Consider the following 22,873-nt stretch of genomic DNA (forward strand, 5'->3'; position numbering starts at 1 on the left):
TGAAAATGAAATTACACCAAAAATAAACTTCTCTGTGCCTTCATTTCAATACTGTTTACTTTTCTATTGTGTGGTTCAAAGTATGGATTTTTATCAGCCTATACAATTCCAGTTCATATGAAAATAATGAGGATCAAGAAACTGAGATATTTTTACATTGTGTATAGGGTGGGTGTATGGATGGCTTAACTGGTGCCTCTTTGTAAGATTTCTGTCCCGATGAATTAAACAATAAAATCTCAACCAAATTTCCCACCTGTTAAAGCAGAAATGAGCACTGTTTAACTCATTAGAAAGGTTGCATTTTTGTCCTGCTAATGACTCCAGAACTGTTAATTGGTGAATTGTAGATATATGGTGAAATTTAAATACTTGACATGCTTTAAAGAATAATCCCCTTCACGGAATTGGAGTGACTTGTTTGAGTAAATAGCCTGTCGTTTGGATGGGATATACTAATTTTCATTCAATTGATAGTACTTCAGCAGGCATACTCAGCAGGTTTGGGGGTTGCAAATTATAATTAGCTCTGTTATTCAGAGCTGCTTAGGCTATGCATTATGTAGGACACTGCTTTTTCTTTCTGTTTTGCCCACTTTAGGGCTTTCTCTCCTCCTCCCACCTCCACCCCCCCCACCACCCCCAAGCACCCTTTAAAGGCAGGTTCTCCAGGTTTAGGAATAGGTATTATTACTATTTACCAATGGCCATGGGACATTAAAAATCATTTTAACTGTAAATGAGGACAAAGCATTTATTGATTTGGTGTATTTGAGGATAGAGAAAATTAGTGGAAAAAATTCCTCTGGAAGGTTCAGTATTCATTGAAGTTTGATTTAAAGTAAGGAAGAGAAGTGATGCTCATTGAATTGTTTTTCTATTACTGGCATTCTTTTAAGGGCAATAAAAATCCATTAGAAAATATTAAACATTAACAGTTACTAACTTTTAAAACTGCCAGTGTTCTCAGAGTGGTTACTTCAGTTATCAGCTTTAAAAACACTGGGGTTGGTGTGGCAGGGGAGAACTAACAAAAGGAAATTTGAGATTTTTCTGTGGATTCTAGCTGTGCCTGCTGGTCTGTTTCCTATTACCATGAATAATGTAAGAATTGGCTGTGAGAAGGTATCTTTCTGTCTCCCTGGCAGCACTGTGGAAACTAGCCGTGAGCTCATGGAGTCTGTCCTGTGGAGTGCTAACACATAGTGGGGACTGTGGTTCTCAAAGTCAAGTCATCCTCATGGCTGTGGCCTAAGGATGACAATCTGTTGTGGTAGAGTTGTGCATATTCATAAAGCTCCGACAGCAGAACCTCCCTAGTTCAGCACCAGGTGTGAAGTGGGCCTGGCTTAGTCATTGATGTGTTGCTCTAAATACAAATTAACATGCATGAGGCCTAGTGGAAGGGCCATAGTTTGAATTCTGAGATAGGTAAAGAGATATGTGTGTGTGTGTGTGTGTGTGTGTAAGAGTGTGTGTGAGAGAGAGAAAGATAGATAGATATGTGTGGATTGTATAAAAAATAATTCTTTTGTTTTCCACATTTAGTTTTCTGCTATGAGTCTTCTGTCTTTGGAGAAAACATTCAAATTTTTTTTTGGATCAGAATGTCAAAAACAACTTTAAGACAAATTCTGACTGCATTTTATGGAGGTCTTTATTTGACTTTACCTACATGCTATATTTGCTTTCTAAAAACTTATTTTAAATTTCAGCGATTGGTCTTAATTCTCCCTAATTGAACCCAGCAGAATTTTTAAAAATATATAGAGAGTATAAAGTTAAGGCAGGACTCTTAATCTCATTCATTATCATGTCCTTATTTTTTCCCTAAGTGCTATCTCTATTAGTGTATGCAATAAGTTGGGCTATAAGTAGGAAGGGATTCAGGCCCATGCTTTATTGTTATCTTTGTTTAAGTACTTTTTCATTCTCTCTCTCTCCCTCTCCCTCTCCCTCTCCCTCTCCCTTTCCCTCTCCCTCTCCCTCTCCCTCTCCCTCTCTCTCTCTCTCTCTCTCTCTCTGCCTCTCTGCCTCTCTGCCTCTCTGCACTGTGATTTAGCTTGGTCCTCTGTGACTACTTCAGTTAGTAATAGAATGCTTAGGAATGGTCATTCATATTTTTCAGGCCGTAAGACTATCATTTGCTAGATGGCTAGTTCAAATCCAAGTGGCCAGAGCAGTTATTTTATTGCCTGATCAAGGGTTCTAGTTCATATGAATAATGGGACAAAAGTGGTTTAACATGTCTGGAGCTTTCAATTTCATGTGAATAATAAAGTCTCTTTTCATAGACTAGCCACGTTTCTCAGAAATATTCTATTGAGCACATGAAATTACTTAGAGTACTCTCAAATTTATTTGTAGCTGTCCAAAAAAATAAATATGAGTGCTGTATGTGTGTAACTAGTGCTTTGATCCTGTTATTTATGGGGTAAGAACATTATAAGAGTACCTTCTGAAAATTGGGGTGTTAGAGGCCAAAGTGTCTGCCATTTAGTGACTAATTGAAATGATGTTCCTGAGGACTCATGAATTCACCCACTTTTGTTAATTGTTTTACTAGCAAAGCAAAAGAGGTCAACATGATCATATTTATATAAAAGGAAAAGCTGAGAAATAGCTCTATTTATAGTTCTGGGCAAGAAGGTGGTTATCCTACATGTGCAGTCAGTTAAAGAAAACAGTGTTACATTTGGAGACATCCAAAAGATATAGGCCCTGGGGCAATGGTGCGCCAGCTCCAGGTGCTGCTAAATGAGGTCTCGGAACCAAGTCACTTCTTCCCAGACAGCTCCAAACCCTCTTGCTAGGTACCTTCACAGCAGGTTCCCAGGGCAATAGTAGATCATGACAAGAAAATGGGTATTAATGAGAGTTGGGGACAGATGGTTGTTAAGAGTCAGAGCTTTCTGGGAACAAAACTGGGACAGAATGAAAACTATCTCTGCTGTTCAAGATCTGATCCTGTGTGTTTTGGTGCCCACTTAGAATTATGGGACAGTGAAACCATTTCAAATAAGATAGAAAGGACAAGATGGAAGAGAAGGCCAGAAAGAGGGAAATCAGAGGAAATAATAGAGCATAGAAATGATACATCTTGATCACTACCTAAAAGAAGTGTAAGTTGGTGGCGGGAATCCAGAATTGAAAGAGATTGGCATCAAGAGATATTATGAGCTTCATTCGGATTTGAATTTTATGACATGCTGGCAGGCATCAAAAGATCTAGTCTCTTCCTTGCTTCCCAATTTTCTCTGGTTGTCTACCATCTCACCTTTGCCTTTTTACTGGAATTTCTAATTCTGCATAAAGATAGAAATCAAATGGGGAAATATTAGGGCTGGAAAAAAAGTGAGGTGTGTCCTGAAGAGATTGTTACTTGAATCAACTAGAATTTATCTGTCACTTAATTGCAGGTCTTTGTGGTTCCTTTACCCATTTTATTTTTTATTTTCGTTTTGGGTAACTAAAAGTCTACAGCATAGGTATATACTGAATACATTGGTTTAAAAAGTTGCTTTATAGTTATGACCTTTCAAAGACTCATCAGGGCACAACCAGATGTTAATAGGTGTTGACCACACTCCTGAGTATAATCTTTGTATTGCTGATGTCTAGACAGGTGAAAACTTCAAAATGCAGGTTTAACTGATAACAGGTGAAAGTTTCAAAGAAAAGTTTTAAGTTCATAGTAGTGTGAAATTAAAAATTGAGGAGAATTGTCATCCCTTTGAATTCCAGTGTGTTTTCCTGGAGTCTTTTCTGTTTCATTTGTCCTCTGCCATGTTCCCACTTGCCGTAATTTTTTCTAGAACCATCTATGAGCCAGCGTAGCACCCACAAAGTGACCCTCAAGACAGGCTTGGGGCATCTTGTACAAGTGCAAAAGCATTCATGAAACATCTGTAAGGGGTGTTTGTTTCATATTTCTGCTTTATTTGATCAAATGTTCCAGAAGAAAATTACATATTATGACTTGTTTAACAGACTAAAACCAAAAAGAAAGAGGGGGGGTGGGGCCAGAGATGTCTAAAATACTATGTAAACGTTGTCTGCTGCATATGCAACAGCAGGTAGGATCAAGGAGATGTTATAGATAATCTTGCCACTGAAAACTCTCAATTTGGCTGACATGTATCACAATTTTAACCCTACCTAAATGTAGTATTTGGAGTGTTAATTTTATTTGGCTGCTATGTATGTGAGACATCTTGTCTGAGACATTTAATTGTACCATTGAGTAAAACTAGAGCTATGAATAGGGATGCACTGAAATTACTTGCATTAGAACAAGGTTTAGTTTTATATGGTTTCTTGTTTAGAGTTATTAACTATATGGAGGAATAAATGTCTTTTAAATATTTTAAAACATTACAAAACCCACAATGTAAAGTTGCCATGAGGCAGCCAAAAATAATACATATGGCATTCAGGAGAGCAGTTGCTAATTGGCTGCTGCCCGAGAAAATGGTACACTTGGCGTCTACTTAACACTGTGGGTTTGGCAGAAAGCCAGCTTTGGGGTCAGGTTGTTGTGAATGAAGCTGCATGTGGTTAGGGAGGAGTTAAAATGATTCATGTCTTAGAAGCTCAAGCATGTCAAGTAGAGTAGCGTGCATGGGCCTGAGCTCCTCAGTCCTCATCGCTCGGGGTTCCTACAGCTTACAGCGTGTGCATCTTTCCAAGAAGGTCCTGTGCTGCTCTTCTCGGGCCAATTTTTTGCTCATGTGGGAATAAATCATTACTTTGGAAATATTTGAGTATACTGTTTTAAGTATGTGCCTGGAACTTTTCTTTTGTTGCAGAAGGAATCTGGAGAGGAGGTAGAAGTTGAAGAGTTTTATGTGAAATACAAAAACTTGTAAGTAAAAAAAAAAAATTTTTTTTCTATTAAGGGGGGGGGGATATATTTTCATAGTACCAAACAACTTGTTTTTTTTTTTTTTTTTTTAATTGTGAGGTAGGAAACATGGTCATTTCCTACTAATTTTTGTATCTTTGATATTTTATGAATTTAATTCTTCTAAAAAATGTATAATTGGTGTAAAAGTTGACTTTGTTTTATACATATAAGTATATATGTATATATATATATGTATAGCCAAGAATTTCTTTTTAGACAAAATAAAAACTTCTAAGACAATAGAGAAATAACTAAATAGAGCAGTAATTGCCTATCCTCCGAGAATGAATTTTACTCTCCAGGGCTGCTCTCCTTCCCTTCTTCAGTGCATGGGATGCCGGGCACTTGAGACGAGAACTCTGCTATCAGACGAAGGCTCTAGAAAATCATGACATCACTCAGCCTTTAAAATGCAGTGAGCTATGGTTTTATCTGGGTTTGTTTCTATTATTTGTTTAGTGGACTTGAATTGCATAACTTTTAAAAATCTGAATGGAGAAACACAGCGAGCCGTCCTCATGGATTCTGTGTTGTAGACGTAGGCAGTGCACCAGGTCCAAACACGCATTGTCGTGAGCCTGCCTGGTTCTGAGGATCAGTCGTTAACCTGTTGAAGAGCAACGAGGCCATAAAGACAAAAACAGTCATTGATAGCGTAAACATTTACTTTATCCTTTTTAAGACAAAGAACAAAAGCACCATTTAAATTGTAGGGTTTTTAAAGAGGGTTTTATGAGTTGCTGGGAAAATAGCCTCAGAAAAATTTACCCTGCCTCAGAAAACGAAAGCCTCAGGCACCCTGGTTTTCCTAATTCTCCCTTGTTCTAGTTGGCACCCTGTTAATAAACGGATGCCCTTCAAAAGAAGTTGCAAGCAAAACCTTTTACCAAGTAAAAAGAGATGAAGATGTCTCTGTCAGTTTTTTCTCGAGAGTTCCATGCAATACATAGTGTAGCAGTAAAATGCTCAGTAAATGTTAGCTGTTGTCATCATTTTGTCCTCAGAGCATGATGAGTTTACACATGTGGAAATTATGCGTAGGCCATGATTTTCTGTGGCTGAACCCTTAAGGAGAGAAGTCAAGATAGGTGAGGAGGAGGTAAACCAGAGCTAAGGGCTCCCTTGTGGATGTAGAAACAAAGTCAACATGAGAACAGAGTTTAAGTATTGGTTATCGAAAAATAACACCATTAGACAGGCATCCAAATCATAGTGACCCTGGGCCCTGAGGTGCCTCCATTCATTTGAGCCTGTTAGTGATTCTAGAGAAAAGGGCACAGGTACTGCTACCAGGCCAGGAGAGGTGAGTCCTCAGTAACTTGAGTTGAGGCAAAGGGAGTTCTGAAATGAGTTTTCCTCTCTACTATTGTTAAATTATCAGGGAAGTTAGAGTTTCTATAAAACTAACAGTTTTTATCAGTCTCTTTAGACATAATTTCAGATTTATAAGAAAATTGCAAAACTGGAAAGAATTCGCTTTTTCTTTTTGAAATGCATACATATCTTCTATAAAAATACTTTGAGACTATTAAATACTATCATGGCTGCTAAGTGGTGGTTTACTCATTCCATCATTCTTTCTAGATTTATTAGTTGGGTCTCTGCTGTTAGGAAGAACTTTATCACCTTGCCCATTTGTTAATTTATAGCTGTGTAGACTTGAGGATTCTCATTGTAGTAAATGGATTATATATTTTTTTACTGTTATGGTATTATTTACTTTGTTCATAACTCCTCTGTCCTTATGCCTTGTTTGCATCTTTCTTTGAGCACTGGCGACAGAGAATGTTCCAGGCTCAACCTGTGGCTTCCCTTTTCAGTCCTGCTCCAAGGAACGTTGATATTGTTTTGATGAGGGCCTTTCCAAAATGAGATTTGGACTTTGCTGTGCTCGTTGCTACAGAGGAGCCATGGCTATTCGTCCCTATCAGTGGATAGGCTGGAACAGTGGATATCACTCTGCTTCAGTTCATAGGGATCCTCATTCTTTGTTACAGTTACATAGTACTTCACTGTATGGTTGTACCACAGCTGTTCAATCAGTTTTCTATTATGTGAGCATATAAATGGCTTGTGGTATTTTATAATTACCGATAATGCTACAACATGTATTCTCATGCATGCCTATACATGTTTTCAAATTGTTGAAGACACAGCTTTTGGATAAAATTCCTACAAATGGAATTGCTAAATCAAAAGGCAAATATGTGTGTAGTTTGAGAGCTCCTGCCAGATTCCCTTCTATGAGGACTATGTTTGTCTGTATTCTTGTCAGTAGTAGATGTGAACACCTATTTTCTCACAGCCTTCCAAATATATTGTACTTAATTATTGTGAGAGATTGCATTTCAGAAAGTTTTAGTCAGCATTTTCTCTTATTGTGAATAAGAATATCTTTTCATAAACTTAATGGCCATGTTTACATCGTCACTTGTCTGTGTATGTGTGTATGTCTTTTGCTCATTTTTTGTCGTGCTTCCTTCAATTTTTAAGTGTTTTATATTGGTACTTTATTTAGGTTGTGGGTGTTCTGTCTTTTCTGTTTCTGTTGCCTTCTGACTTGATTTATGATATTTATTGAGCTATAAATTTGTTAAAAATGTATTAAAGCTCAATGTCTTTTATCTTACTGTATCTGACTTTTGTGTTATAGCTAGAAAACCCTTCTCTATACCCATGTTAAAGAAGAATTAGCCCAGGTTTTCCTCTAATACTTGAACGGTTTCATTTTCTCTGTTTCAGTGCATGATTCGTTTCGTATACTCTTGTGTATGGTATAAGACACGACTGTAATTTTATCCATTTCCAAATACAGTCATACATCGCCTAACTACAGGGATACATTCTGAGAAACATATCATTAGTTAATTTACTTATTGTGTGAATACCATAGAGCACACATACAAACACGGAACACATCAGTCATCCCGTGTGGCCTCTTCATGTAGCCAAGAGACATGATGAAGATGAGGTATATGAGGCTGCTGCCAGGGTAACATGGCATAGTTTTGTAAACTTTTCGAAGTAGAAGGAGTTCACTATGAAATGATGATAAAAGAATAGTCTACTAAATACGTAAGACAATAACACAGTTGCTTATTATTGAGTATTATGAATGGTGCGTAATTGTGTATGCTATACTACTGCGTGACAGGTAATGCAGTAGGTTTGCTCACACCAGCATCACCACAAACACAAGTATGTGTTGTGCTACGACATTAAAACATCCACAGCATCAATAGGCAGTTGAAAATGTTCAACTCCATTATAAACTTATGGGACCACTATTTTATGTGGTCTGTCATTGACCAAAACAAATATAGCATATGACTATATTTTTCTAATGCTGTTATTAAAAAGTCTGCCTTTGACACAGTGATTTGAGATGCAGTCTTCATGAAGTACTAACCTTGTGTGTTTATTAGGGCCTATAGCTGTACTTTATTCCTTTGATCTGTGTCTGTGTTCATGAGCCAGAATCACATTTATTCACAGAGGCTTTATAGTGTATTTTATTACCTGGTGGATCCAGTTTTCCCCTGTAGTGTCTCCTTTTGAATGTTTTCATGGATATTCTTGCATCTTTATTTTTATATAGAAAGTCTTGTATTAACTTTTGTAGTTCCATGAAAATACTTGTTTTTATTTATATTGTATTAACTTTACAAATGTATGATTTAGGATGTTGAGTTACGCTACATAAAAACAGGCTATCTTTCCAGTTCAGTGATAATTTCATATTTTTAAAGTGTGCCTTTAAATATTTCCTTGTATGAATTGTGTGCATTTCTTATTAAATTTCTTGCTAAGTACTTCATCTTTGTTGGTATTATAAAAGAGGTTTTCATGAGCATCATATCTTCTTGCTGGTTATTGTCTGTGTGATTGAAAACTATTTATTGGCTTCTGTATGTTAATTTTATATCCTGATGTATTACTGAATTATTTTGTTTTATTCTTTGGATTAGTTTTCTAATTGATTCTCTAGGGTTTTCCAGGTACATGATCATATAATCTGCAAGTAGAGATAGTGTTACTTATTATTTTCCAGTTAATGTGCCTTTTATGGTTTTGGTATATTCCGATGCCCAGTAGAGGTAGTAGGTGTCCAAACCTTGTTTCTATTCTTTGTGGTAACGCCTGTGTTGTTTCTAAAATTATTAAAATATGGCTTTAGGACTAAAATCTCTGTATGTTTAAGTATGTTATGAAGTACCTATTGATTCCTGTTTTCTTGAGTTTTAAAAAGTCCTTTATGGATATGAATTTTCGTCAAAACGTTTGCAATATCAGTGGGAATAATTATGTGATTTTTTTTCTCAGACCCATTATTGTTGTGTATTTTTTAAGAGTCCCTTATATTGAACCAGCCTTGCATTCCTGGAGCATATCCTTCTTGGTCATGATGCATGCTTTTTTTTGGTTGACTCCACTGCTGAACTACATCTCCAGGCCAATATATTCTTTTCTTAATGTGTAGAAACATGTTTGCTAATATTCTATGTAGAACTTTGCCCTAATATGTAGAAGAGTTATGGTCTTTTTTCCTCCTTTTTTTTTGATACTGTCTTTATCAGCATTAGATATAAATATTGTTGCTCTTGTTTCATTAAGAAAAATTATGTTTTGAAATGAACTCAAAACTATATTATTTGTAGGGTCTGGTTCAGATACTTTCTTATTAGTTTTATGGTATTTTGCGTAGAGTTTTACTCCTTTGTAACATTTTCCTTAGTATTTCAGATGAAATTACTATTACTGTTCCATCAGTAAGATTTTTTTCCTCGTTTGCCTTAATTCTGTACTCAGACATGGCAGCCAACCTTGGACCCTATTTCTTTTCCTTCCTCTTCTACCTTTAGAGTGGATTATCATCAGGGGTTAGAAAGCAGAATCACTGACTAGAATGTTCAGCACAGTTACAAGCAGTAGAGCATGGCTGGACCCCTTGTGTCAGGGCCTTTGTCCTATTGGGGAAGGGGAAGACTGGTGGTGCCTTGCATGCATTTTCCCCATATCCAGGACAGGAATACTGATTACACATGTGCCTTTTCAGTCAAATTACTAGAAGACTAGAGTAGGTTATTTTATATTTGTTTCTGACTATGACAGCATTATTTAACTATTTTTTGAAATGAGAATGCCTCAAAGTAGAAAATAAGGTACCTATGATGTTATGACTCAGAAATAATTATTATTAACATTCTGATACATGCTCATTTGATCTATTTTCTGTGCATGTACAGGGTTTTTTAAAAAATATTTTTTTAGTTGTTGATGGACCCTTATTTTATTTATTTATATGTGGTGCTGAGAATCAAACACAGTGCCTCATACATGCGAGGCAAGCACTCCACCACTGAACTACAACCCCAGCTCCTATAGAGGGTTTATATTAAATCGTATCTGTATAATGCAATGTACTTAAGATCCTTTTTTTCCTTTAGTCAGTTATAGAGGACTAAGTCAGTCCTACTTTTGAAAATGTGTATTAGACATTGTATAAATATCAATATTGTCATTTTTCGTATCACAAGAATTTTCCATATTACTAACCATTTTAAAAGATTTTATAATGACTGCGTAATTTCTAAGTTGCAGTGCCTTGATTCTGGAAGAGGTGTACATTCAAAGCATTGCATTTCTTTTTAATGTCATCATCAGAAAGAGAAATGAGACAGGAGAGGCTATTGCTGGGCAGGGAGAAAATGACAGTGCAAAAGACTACTGAAATATCCAACAGAAGAATGTGGGAGGTACCAAAAAACATTGACTTTGTGCCTGGGAGTCGCAGGAAGGAAAAGAGAGGGTTGAGTGTGTTCGTGTTCAGGTTAGGGAAGGCAGAAAAGTGCTCTCAGGGTGGCGAGTCTGAAGTGGGTGGGACTTGCCCATCGCAAGCGTGTACCTTGGTGAGTGAAAGTTCACCAGAGAAGTTGTTTCAGCTCCTGGAAGAGCACAGACTGGGAGACAGGAACTGAGTGGGTGTGTGGGCCATGGGTGAGGGTGCAGAGGGTGGTCCTCTCCTCCCGGTTGCTCTAGAAACACTAGGTCAGGTTTATCTTCGGGGCAGGGATGATAGGCCTTGTGTGAGTCACGGGCACACAACACCTCTTCTTTCTCAATAATATAAGGCTCAAAGCATAAATGCACAATTAAGGCCTCCATGTAGTGCTAATTGTTTTATACTGAAGTGTAAGTCATTCACTTATGAAAAAAGCTGCTTGGTAGGCCTTTTTCTGCTTTTTTTTGTTTTCCCATTTGTATAGAATAAGAGAGCTGGAGGCTTGGGGCAAAAGCTGAATTCTAGGCACTGTTATTGTTTCTGTGTTACTCCAGTTACTGAATGTCGCTGAGCATCCCTATAAGTAATTAAGCAGGTTATTTTGTTAAATGATCTGTTTAGTTGATTTTTTTGAAAGTTAGAAGACATTATCAAAAAAAAAATCAAAGGATTATTTTCTACATGTTATTATTTTGTTCTTTCAGCTCTTATCTTCATTGTCAATGGGCATCAGTAGAAGATCTGGAAAAAGATAAGAGAATTCAGCAAAAGATTAAACGATTTAAGGCAAAACAGGGCCAGAACAAATTCCTTTCAGAGGTATGAGATACCTGGCTAATTTTCTAAAGTATTTGCTTTATTAAAATATTCTGAATTTTGTATTTTAGTTCAGCAATGTATTAAGAAAAACTAGTTTGCTTCATTTGGTGCTCTTACTTGCATATTGGTTACTGGTTATTGCTAAAAATTTTGTAAACAGGAAATTTCTCTTTCTTCCTGTTGCTTAGTCTAGAAGATACTGGTCCTTAAGATATTATGTGGAAATAGAGGTGATGGCATGATTAAAAGCTTGTAATGAAAATGCAGTTAGTAGTTGATGAGAAAAGTAAGTATAGACAGAAATTCTGTTGAGAGTTAGCAGGTTAAAAAAAAAAAAAAAAAAAAAAACTCTACAGTCAATATGAAGTACAAGTTCCAGGATATAAAAGTTTAACTTCTGTTGGGAGAAGTATATGGAAAATTTCTTCTGTTCCAGTCAATGCTCATTTTCACAAATGCTGTGCCATGATGTAGGAGCTGGTGTGGTGTCTTTGCCTATGCCCCTATATCCTAGGTTGTGAGTTATGGAAAATGGCAATGCCTACAGCAGGGGAGAAAACCTGCCTGTACAAGAAGTGCTAGGTTATTTCTTCCCAACATAATCAATTGCGTATATATATATATGTATATATATATATATATATATTTTTTTTTTTTTTTTTTTTTTTTTTCACAAGCTGCTTACTGGGGTGTGTGGATTTTTTGATCACTAGTTTGGTTTTACTTATAGCTTCAATTAGATGAAAGAAAAACTCTAACATTGAAGGATAAGATTTACCGATTTCTTCATTCCCCTCCTTATAAAAGAATTAACTGAATGTAAACTAAAGAAGGATGAAAATTGATGCAAAACAATACCTGGCTTAACATCCTTTCTTGCACTGCCACCCCTTTGTGGAGACGAGAAGTGTGAGAAGAGCTTTTAGTATTTTGATGTCACAAAATCCTTACAATCTCGGGTGACCAGTCCCTGCTCTCCTGCGAACCTGATATCTGTGATCCCAGCCAGTGAACGGTTAAGTCTGTATGGAGATCTGACTGGTGCTCTCCCTCAGACCCACTTCTGGACCACCAGCTGTGTGACTTGAGGACTCAGCCTGTTAGCCAGTGTAGTAGTTTGCACTGAGTGACATCGAATCACTTGAATATGATTCAGTTCTTACATGTCAGAGAATATTAAGATGATTTCTTTTTTGAAAGGGCGATTTTGAGGAAAATATTATAAGGTTCTGTTTTTTCATGCCCTTCATAGAGAAACTAAAGTTAAATTTTTGTGACATTAGATGAGTTGAAATTATTAGCCTCCCTCCAGAAAGATGCCATATGTTCTACTGACCTTTTCTGAAGGTCTGTGGGAGGAAAAAGGGGAAAAGCACAATGGCAGCTTTCCTCCGTCCTTAAATCCTGGTCCTGTTTATTAAATTTATTGGATCTCTGTTTCCTGTAGTCATATGGTCTGTAGGGATTTGTGCCTGGCCCTAGCTACACAGACTGTCCGAACCTGTCGCCTCTGTGAGTTGAATATACCATGACTGGAAAACATTATCTTGCTGGTAAACTGGCAACCAGAAATTTTAAGTTCTGTCCTGAATGAGAGTTTTCAGAGAATAATAACAACATAACTCACCCCTGCTTTTACACACACACACACACACACACCTACCTGTTTGTTTTATCCCATAAGGGATCATGGCTTCCAGTATTCCAAGGCTCTCCTACTTTCCATTTTCAGTTGTAGTTTCTTTTACATTCTTTTTTTTTTTTTTAACCATACGATTTATTTTTATTTTAGTCATACATGACGGCAGAATGTATTTTGACATATAATACATACATGGAATGTATATACATCAATCATATTGTCTATTCTGCTGCCCTTCCTATCCCCCTCTTTTACATTCTTTATTGCATGTTGGGCTTCCTTATAAGTCTGCTACACCTGAAGTCTGTTTCAGCAGATTGTTTAGAGATTTCATCGCATGCATGATGACATAGATTACTCACTTAATGAGTAGAGATGTAGGAAAAGTTCAGTTTAGCACTGAGTATGAAAACTTATGTTGAAGAACAAGTTGTCTTAAAGAGAGCTCTTGCCATCAAAACCTGCTTTGTGGAACATTTTAGGGTTCATGAATCATACATACATATTGTTTCTCTCAATCTAGGAGATTTTGAGAAAGCCAGTGCATGAGTACGTTAACACTCTAACTGGACATTTCATTGCTGTGTGTTTCATTACTGTTCACCCATGTGAAAAACCTGAAACAGAGCACATTCTTGTATTTTTTGCTTTTGGGTTCATAAGTCACAACAATTCAAAGGACCCAACTGGGTGTTTTAAGTGGGTTTGGTAACTCAGAATGTTCATTCTCCTTGACAGAGTGTGACTGACAGCTTATCTTTTCAACCTGCAATTCAGGGGATACAAATGGTGTCCAAGTGACTTCTAATATGTCTTTTGTTAAGTATTTTAACAAAGCTATATTATTAACCTGTAGCAACATATAATGATGTATCTTTTGCTTTATAACTCAGATATGAAAACTTATTTGACCCTGGCTGCTTTTGAGTATGAATTGGTCTATAACTTCCTTTTGAGCCACATTTTATTCTTTCACATGAGATGACTTTGTGAACACACAGTTTTACTTTAGTTTTATAAAAATTGTTGAAATAGTGGCTAAATGACTCAATTATTTAGACCTCATTTCTTTATCCTGAATTCTTTTACTCACTCTATATTCAGTATAAATAAATCATTCACACATTTAAGATTAATGACAAGACTGCTATTCTAAATGAGGTACTAATATTGATTGGCAAAGACTACCAAACCTCATAAACTTTTTCATGCTAAAAACGGAAATCCATTGGTTTCAGTGTTTATAGCTTTTGAATAACATTCGGTAAATGATGCTGTAGAGCACCAGGCAACTCAAGTAGTGATGAGACTCCTGTAGCACTTACTGTGCATGGCTCTGATTCTTTATTGCAAACTGTAGTTTCAAGAATGCTAAATGCATTGCATGCCATAAGCCTTTTGGATTGCTCATTAGCGAATTGTAATTTCACACTTCATTTAAAATATTCTTAAACATTCTCTCACAGTAAAAGATTTCACACAGTAATTAAAAGACTCTGTTAACAAAGTCTAAGAAGTCTGATTTCCTCATGGGGAGTGATTTTGCTAAATTGTAGTTTTTCAATTAATATAATAGAATTTGCCAAATATAAATTTTGTATCACTATGATCCAAAATATTATTGCCTTGTGAAAAGTGAAACAGCGTTTCCTCTCAGGAAATAAACATTTAATTTCTTTTTTTCCCCTTTGGTGCAGATTGAGGATGAGCTTTTTAATCCAGATTATGTGGAGGTTGACCGGATAATGGACTTTGCACGTAGCACAGATGACCGGGGAGAGGTAATAAGAGATCATTTGTATGTATTATAGAATGGTGGTTCAGGCAGCTCATGTGTTCAGAGATGAGAGAAACTTAGACCTATTCTTGATCATGATACATGTGGTCTAAATTTAATTGGAATTTAATGATTTATTATTAGTTTTATGGCATAATAATAATACTAAATATGTTTTTTGTTTAGTCTGGAGCTTTTTTAAAAAATCAATTTTCAATCTGAACTACATTGACATTTTTCACAATTCTAGAATATGATCAATAAAGACTTCAATATGTTTTGGTGTGCATCCATCATGTAGCACAAAGTTCTTTTATGTAGTCAAGAGTACAGTTATAGCAGGATTCGGTTTAATGTTATTTAGCATTGGATTTCCTTAATGAAGTATAAACTTCATTTAATGAAGTACACAGAGGCTAATAGAAAGTACTTCTTTTCATGAGATCCCAGACCTGGCATTTTATGTTGCTTTGCAAACTCTTTGAGGTTGTCAAGAACATATGATAGGGACATAAGGAAAAGAACAGTTCTAGTGACTTCTGAGCATGTGTCTTGGTGACAGTGTGGTGACCTACCATGAGTTCTGTCATTCCTGGCTGCTTCAACTAAATTGAGTTTTATGTTTTAAATGTTTGGATCTTGCTTATCTAGAGAGACTTGTCAAGGGACTCCCATTTTATTCCTAATTCTAGATAGTGGAATTCCATGATGTTTCAAAGACTACAACAATATCTTTATTTTTCTAATTTTATTACTTAGTTATATTTTTAAATTTTTATTTCAAACCTTGTTTGCATTGTACAGCAAATATTTTTAACATCAACCAAGTCAGTGTACCTTGCTCTTGAAAGGAAGATCAACAAACCAAAGTGTTTTCTAGAGGAAAGACAAAGAGGAAATCCTACTGGTTTGCATTACCCAAAATATTTTGCCCTCCAATCTTCTAGAGCTCAAATATAGTATTTTTAAAATGTGGCTGTATATAAACAGCATCTCTTTCTCCAAGGAAAAGGCAGATATCCTAATAGATTTGCCTATTTTTTCATTCTTTAAGAAACTAGCCAATTATATAAACATAAGTATGCCAATGATCTTACTTGAGAAGACTGAATCATACTCTTAATGATTTGCACAGGGGAAAAGAAGACTCAGCTTTAGCTTCTTGGTATTTACTAGCTATTCCTGTATACTTTTTGACTTTTGAACATTACCAGTGATTTAGATTAAAAGTTAATTTTGTTCTGATAATGCCCCATAACTCTGTTTCCAGTTTAGACTGGAGGCAAGTATTTAGTAGTGGATATAGTTTTAAGGCATCTGTCAATTTGGCGTTCCTGACACTGCAGTAGTGTCTGTTGATAGATGAAACAGAGCACATGTTTTTCCTTACTATATTATATTTGGTCAAGTGAATTCAATTTTGGTTTATTTAAACCTGGCCCAGCCTGTGACTCATTATCTGGTGAAGTGGTGCTCACTTCCCTATGAAGACAGCACGTGGGAGCTGAGGCAGGACATAGATCAAGCCAAGATCGAAGAGTTTGAGAAACTCATGTCCAGGGAGCCGGAAACAGAGCGTGTGGTAAGAATTGGCTCATGGTAGAGGATTTAATTTGAAAATAGCATAATGGTGTGGTCTTCAAGAAACCACTAATGGGATTTACTATATTTGAAACAGGAGCGACCTCCTGCTGATGATTGGAAGAAATCGGAGAGTTCCAGGGAGTATAAAAACAATAACAAACTCAGGGAATACCAGTTGGAGGGAGTGAACTGGCTGCTTTTCAATTGGTACAACATGTATGTACGACACGTTTGTCTTTACTTTTAGAAAATATTGTAGCTCTTTGTAGTTATTGGAAAAAGTAATCAAAAAGAATGTAAATAAAATTTTAACTCTAATGAAAAGTTTTTAAGAAGCAAGCTTAATATTTATTTAACAAATTTTAATACAGAGATTGACAGAAGTATGTAGAAGCAATTTTTATTTCTCAGATAATTTTGTTTGAAATTGTATTTTGTTGACTCTAAAAAAAATCTAAATCCATTTGGCTATGCATTTGTGATTAATCTGTATGTGTGTGTGTGTGCGCGTGCGTGTGTATATATATATATAAAAGACAGCAGTACCTAATATCTGTAGTCACTAAACTTTCTTATTTTACTTCCTTCCCAAAGGCGAAACTGCATTTTAGCAGATGAAATGGGTTTGGGAAAAACTATCCAGTCCATTACATTTCTCTATGAGATATATTTGAAAGGAATCCATGGCCCTTTTTTAGTAATTGCCCCATTGTCCACGATCCCCAACTGGGAAAGGGAATTCCGAACCTGGACAGAGTTGAACGTGGTTGTGTATCATGGGAGTCAAGCTAGTCGTCGGACCATTCAGTTGTATGAAATGTACTTCAAAGATCCCCAGGTAAAACTTCACAGGTTGTGTTCCTTGTGCTTATTACATGCATTTTAAGGTGTTGAAAGTTTCGACTTAAAAAGTCACTTTCGGTGACTTGAGGGAAGTTCTCAGTTTTTGCTAAATTGGGAAATGGCTTGAGATTTCTTGCCCAATTAGTTTGTATTATCTTTCTACAGTGTCAATGACCTTATTTTTATAGCTTTTTTTTTCATTTTGATTATTTAAATATAATAAAATATCTGTTTTACCTAGATGATCACTGAAATTCATATGATGTATTACTATGTTAGCTTTATTTTGTATTCCTAAGACAAAACTAAACAAAAATGATATTAAATGTGAATAGAAGAATATTTTATAATACTCTTGCTACAATTGAAAAATATTAAGCATTGCAAAAATCCAAATATACACCAGAGGAGGAATTTATACTTTGGCTTTTAGTAGCAAGTGCTATGACTTTTGTTATTCTCAGTGCCTGTTTATAAAATTATATTAACAGTGAAACATTATGAATGATGTGATAAGGATCATATTTGTTAAAACAGTTTTAAACTGTAAGTAATAAATGGAAGTTCATTCTGTAATTGAAAACAAGAGTTGTTTTATGTGTATGTTTGTTTCTATTTTTAAACCTGAAATCTGACATATAATTACATAATTTTAAATGAGAAAAATATTGAAATCTATATTTGTATTTATCTTGAGATTTGGAAAGTTCTATTCTAAGTGAATGTTTTTTTTTTTTAATTTCAAAAGTTTTATCATTTTATAGGAAGTGTTAAAAGAATAAAATGAGTTGCAAAAGTAAAAAAACAAAAAACAAAACCTTTTACAAGTTTCAAAAGTTAGTATAGCACCCAGTCCCTTTGGCCTTTCACTGTTTAGAGTCTGTAGGGTGTCAGTAGACAGGGTGCATTTACTGGTACTTTACTGCATGTGATCTGGAAGGGACTTGCATCTGAAATACTATGATAGTTTTCTAATTACTTTTTAAAAGGAAAGATTTTAAAACTTTGTTTTTTTCATAACACCTTAAAGCCTTCAAAATAACTTTTCAAACAGGATACCTGAAATGAAGATGGGTCCAAAGAGACAAATACTTCTGTTTTATGCTATGTATCCATCCCAAAATGATCAGTGTTGTCATTAGTGCTAAATAATGATTCCGAGTTGTTCTTGTAGGGTCGCGTGATAAAGGGGTCCTATAAGTTTCATGCCATCATCACTACATTTGAGATGATTTTGACTGATTGTCCTGAGCTACGGAATATTCCATGGCGCTGTGTGGTTATTGATGAAGCCCACAGGCTGAAGAATAGGAACTGCAAGCTCTTGGAGGGACTCAAGATGATGGACCTGGTCAGTGATCATATTGGTGATTCCATTGAACCTGAATAGAATTGTTTCTGACTTGGTGGTTGCACTGCTCTGAATATGACTTAATGCCTCTCTTCATAGGCTATCTGCAAAGCCTGTGCAATATCATGATGTATTCTGAATTCTCCATTACTCAAAAACTGTTACTGCCTTCCTAACTCTTAAATTTGTATGCTGGTGTTTTAAAACAGTAGTTTCGTAGCGGAGTTTAGTCAGAATATTTTCAGTGATGTGAGTTTAAAGTATTTGCTTTAACCCTTTTGTTCACAAAGTCGGCTGTTTCCTTAGCTGTTAGACCAAGCTTCATTTCAGTGGTAATAATTCAGTTACATTTCAGGATTCCTAGGTTTTGCCCTACCAGGGCCAGCTGGACTTGAGGATGCTAGTTCTTAGGAAGTTGGCTGTGATATCTGGTGTTGGTTCCAGTTTGCATAGATGCATGAAAGTTTGGAGCATTACAAGACCTCAAGTTTGACCTGAAGTTTTATGCTACATCTATCCCATACCCTTCTAGCTTTCTCTGTGATTAACTTTCCTGGGGCTTTTCTCAGTAGGAATATCGTGGAACCACATATTGTAGGATAGTAGAATTTGGTTGATTTGTCATGCTCTGTGGCTGTGTGTGATGTCCTAGCAGAAATTGCTACTTGACCTGTTATCTTTGGATGACTTTTCACTCCATAGTTTTACAAATTGGTTATGATCATTTGTTTTTATTTTTAATGTACAATATGAAGACAATGCTGTTGTCATTTAGGATGTCTTGGGTGATTTGATGAGCTCCAAGAAAGTAAAAAAATAAAGCAATAAAATTAAAAATCCCTTTAATGCTGACTTCTATAAATCTGATCTCTAGCTAATTGTGAATTGGAGATGGGAAGGACTATTTTGTATGTTCATAGCTATACTTTTTTTTTTTTAAACTAAATACTGGTATTACTGCAAAGAACACCTAAAAGCTTTCTGTTGCAGCTTCTTTGAAGCAGCTCCTTTTATTCTTAAATTAGGGGGATTGGATTAACCTACTATTCTTTTAATTAAAAACAGGCAAAATCGAGTTTTGTTTAAAGGAAGACGTCTGACTGTTATATTATTTAGGGTAGAATTTCCCATTTTTCTCCCCCAATGAACTGTTACAGACACTGTCCTAAGTCTTATGCAAAGCAATTTAGTATTATTTGGTGGCCTATCCACAAGACAAGTGGAGAGAGCACTTAGAAACAGGGAATAGTCTTGAAGACATGTGGTATACTCATGGAAGGAGAAACTCCATGGCTGTCTTTGGCCTTTCAGCATTAGTGAAGGTACACGTTTATGCTCATAGTTTATGCTCATAGTGGTGATCCACTAGAGGCTTATAGACCATTTCCTGAAGTCCTACATAGTCACCTGACAGTTTTTTGTCAATTGTATTCTATTACTAGTCTTGTATTCCTATATAGTAGATTCTTACTGCAAAATAGTTCTTTACTGATGAGTACAAATTAGTTAAACTATCGACATCAGACAGTGTGATTGTCTTTGAAACACTTTGAAGAATTTTCTGTTACTTATATTAATATTTCATTAATTGATTGGGATCTGTTATCTAAATAATTTTCTGTTACATCACAGTGTTCCTTAAACCTTTTCCATAATGACATACATATAAAATGATAATATCTGTATGCCACACTGGGGTAGACAGAGAAGGCTGCCCACTACCACAGGAGACCAGTCTTGCTGGCCAGCCCAAGTACTCAGAGTACCTGTAACTCATCTCTGGCTAACTGACTAGGGAGCACCATTTACCAAATGAACAAATTATTATTATTATTATTATTATTATTATTATTATTATTATTATTATTATTTTGTGGTGTTGGAGATTAAACTCAGGGCCTTGTGCATATAAGGCAAGCACTCTACCAACTGAGCTGTATCCCCAACCCCCAAAATATTATTTTCTTTTTATAATTAGGATTTTTTTTTAATCTCAGAAGAGATATTTTTAAGATGGAAGATGGACGTTATTGGTCAGAGACGGAATATAATTGTATTCGTGTGCTCTGATCAGCTCATTGCTTGGTATTTAAATCATTACTTAAAATAAGTATCATTAGAACTTACCCACTTATCACTCTTCATGTTTCTTTTCCTGGAATAAGTCACAGTTAAAACAGTGGGTAGTAATTGTACCCAATTCCAGTGCAGGTCTTAGGGAACTGCTGCTACCTGTACTGAGTTAGATGAAAATGTCCTTGGTAGGGTGATCCCCAGGTTCATTCTCAGGAAATGAAGACCACTGAGTGTCTTCCCCTCTCCTGAGAAAAGGAACTGTTTGTGGAGATGATATGTGGAGGGACAGTCACCATCTTCTCAGTTCTCCATTGGAGCTCTGGGAAAGCAAAACTGACCCCTTGTCCTTTCTTGACAAGGAGAAGCCAGGGAGGTTATAGTAGTTCTTCATGGATTCTGTTTTCTTGTCATTTTGTTGCTAGGAGGTCTCACACAAATTTAAGGGTATGGTGAAATGAAACTAAATGTGTATCATGCCATCAGAACTAAAAAGAATGGTAGTATTTGCAGAACAAAAGCATATCTGCTGGCATAGTTGAGCTTGGAGGTGGTATGGTTGATAGCCTGAGTCTCTCAGAGGACGCCTGTTATAGTGTTGTAGTAATCCCATATTTTAAAATTTGTTATCCACTTTCAATAACTGTACAAAAGGGTTGTAAAGGTCATGTTGGTGATTACTTGGTGTATTTGCCTGTTAAGCAGTCATTGAAGTGAAGCAGCACCAAAAAGGACCTCCTTTCCCTTATACGAATACATTTATTTTGAAATTAGTGAATTAAAAGCACTTCTTTTAAAGGATTTGATTAAATATTTAGAATTTAACTCAGCAATAAAAGATATAAAAAAAAAAACTGGAGAAAATATAATATGATACCTCTCTCCCTTTCCCCCGCCCCCTTTCTCTCTCTCCCTGTATAATATTTTCCTGAGTATTTTTTAAAGAATTATTTCATAGGGTCATTCAGACCTTGGCCATATCAGCCATTATGGCCCATGTGACTCCACTAGTATGGTTATTAATTAGAAACTCTTGAACTGATTTGCAGACTCTTTACTCTTAATGATTTAAGATTCTGAAGGTGATATTGGCATATGCGTCTTTGATCAAACACATCTATTTGGAGGGGAGAAAAGGAGGGGAAAATGTATGAAGTGCTTCACCTCACTTTCACAGAGCCTCATTGACAAATAAGACATGATAGATATGAAGAAAAATTAACTGTGTTCTTCTTTTATCTCATTCAACTAGTATTTACGGAGCGTAAGGTATGTTTGACAACTAAGTCTACTCAGATTCCAAGTTAAGTCAGAATATTGATTTTGTAACTACTAGAAGATTAGTTGTGCTATACACCAAATGTAGGAAATAATAAGATGATAATATACTCCAAGGTAGGAAATAATAAGACTCTTAAGATTTATAAACTTATTACTATTAAGTCTGATTGTTTTAAAACAGCTTCTTTGTCTCATAGTACAAAAGGAAAGTTGGAAAAAGTTCATAAACAGGGAGAATTAATTAAAGAAATACCTAACTTGGTTCAAAGAGACAAAAGTTAGAAATAGCATTTGATTTTTTTTTTTTTTTTCAAATGATTGTGGTATTTAAGACCAAGATGACCTCTTTGCCAGTTGGAAATTTTTGCAGAACAAAATAGTTTTTCATATGCTGTTGCATTTAGAAGAAGTTCTTTTGTCTCTAAAGTGAGTCATGCAGGAAGCAGATGGAAAGATGAGAGCATTGTTGATGTAGAGAACAGAAAGAAGCGTGAACGCCTTCTCTTGGCCTAGGGATTTCAGGGAAAAACTTAACTTTGGTTGAGAAAAAACACTGAGACTTAGGGGATTTAGAAAGCCATCCTACTAAAATATTGATCTCATAACCTCCGGAAGAAACAAAAGGACACTGAAGGAGCCTGTGGAGCTCTAGAGAGCACCCCGCACATGTCCACTCATCTGAAGCAGGAGCCGTATCCTTCCCAAGTCTCCATCTTTATGCCTCATTTCTATACTTGGTGTAGGGTGGGTGCTGAATTGCCACTGACAAACAGAAGCAGAAAAATGGAGACCTGGGGGAAAGCATTCTTCCTAAA

General features: G+C 35.9%; 1 protein-coding gene across 3 annotated transcripts in view; it reads left to right on the forward strand.

Moving 5' to 3' along the window:
- Positions 1 to 22,873, forward strand: part of Chd7 (chromodomain helicase DNA binding protein 7) — a 184,004-nt gene that overhangs the window by 124,037 nt on the left and 37,094 nt on the right. For all 3 annotated transcript variants that reach the window (XM_046460511.2, XM_046460514.2, XM_046460512.2), the window contains exons 7-13: positions 4,809 to 4,864; positions 11,393 to 11,507; positions 14,847 to 14,930; positions 16,371 to 16,508; positions 16,605 to 16,726; positions 17,105 to 17,348; positions 18,528 to 18,704. In XM_046460511.2, the coding sequence (XP_046316467.1) occupies positions 4,809 to 4,864; positions 11,393 to 11,507; positions 14,847 to 14,930; positions 16,371 to 16,508; positions 16,605 to 16,726; positions 17,105 to 17,348; positions 18,528 to 18,704 (936 nt within the window). The remainder of the gene's footprint in view (positions 1 to 4,808; positions 4,865 to 11,392; positions 11,508 to 14,846; positions 14,931 to 16,370; positions 16,509 to 16,604; positions 16,727 to 17,104; positions 17,349 to 18,527; positions 18,705 to 22,873) is intronic.

The sequence above is a fragment of the Marmota monax genome, unplaced genomic scaffold (assembly GCF_021218885.2).
Source record: "Marmota monax isolate L192 unplaced genomic scaffold, Marmota_monax_Labrador192_F-V1.1 WCK01_AAM20220418_F8-fsc00063, whole genome shotgun sequence".
NCBI lineage: Eukaryota > Metazoa > Chordata > Mammalia > Rodentia > Sciuridae > Marmota > Marmota monax.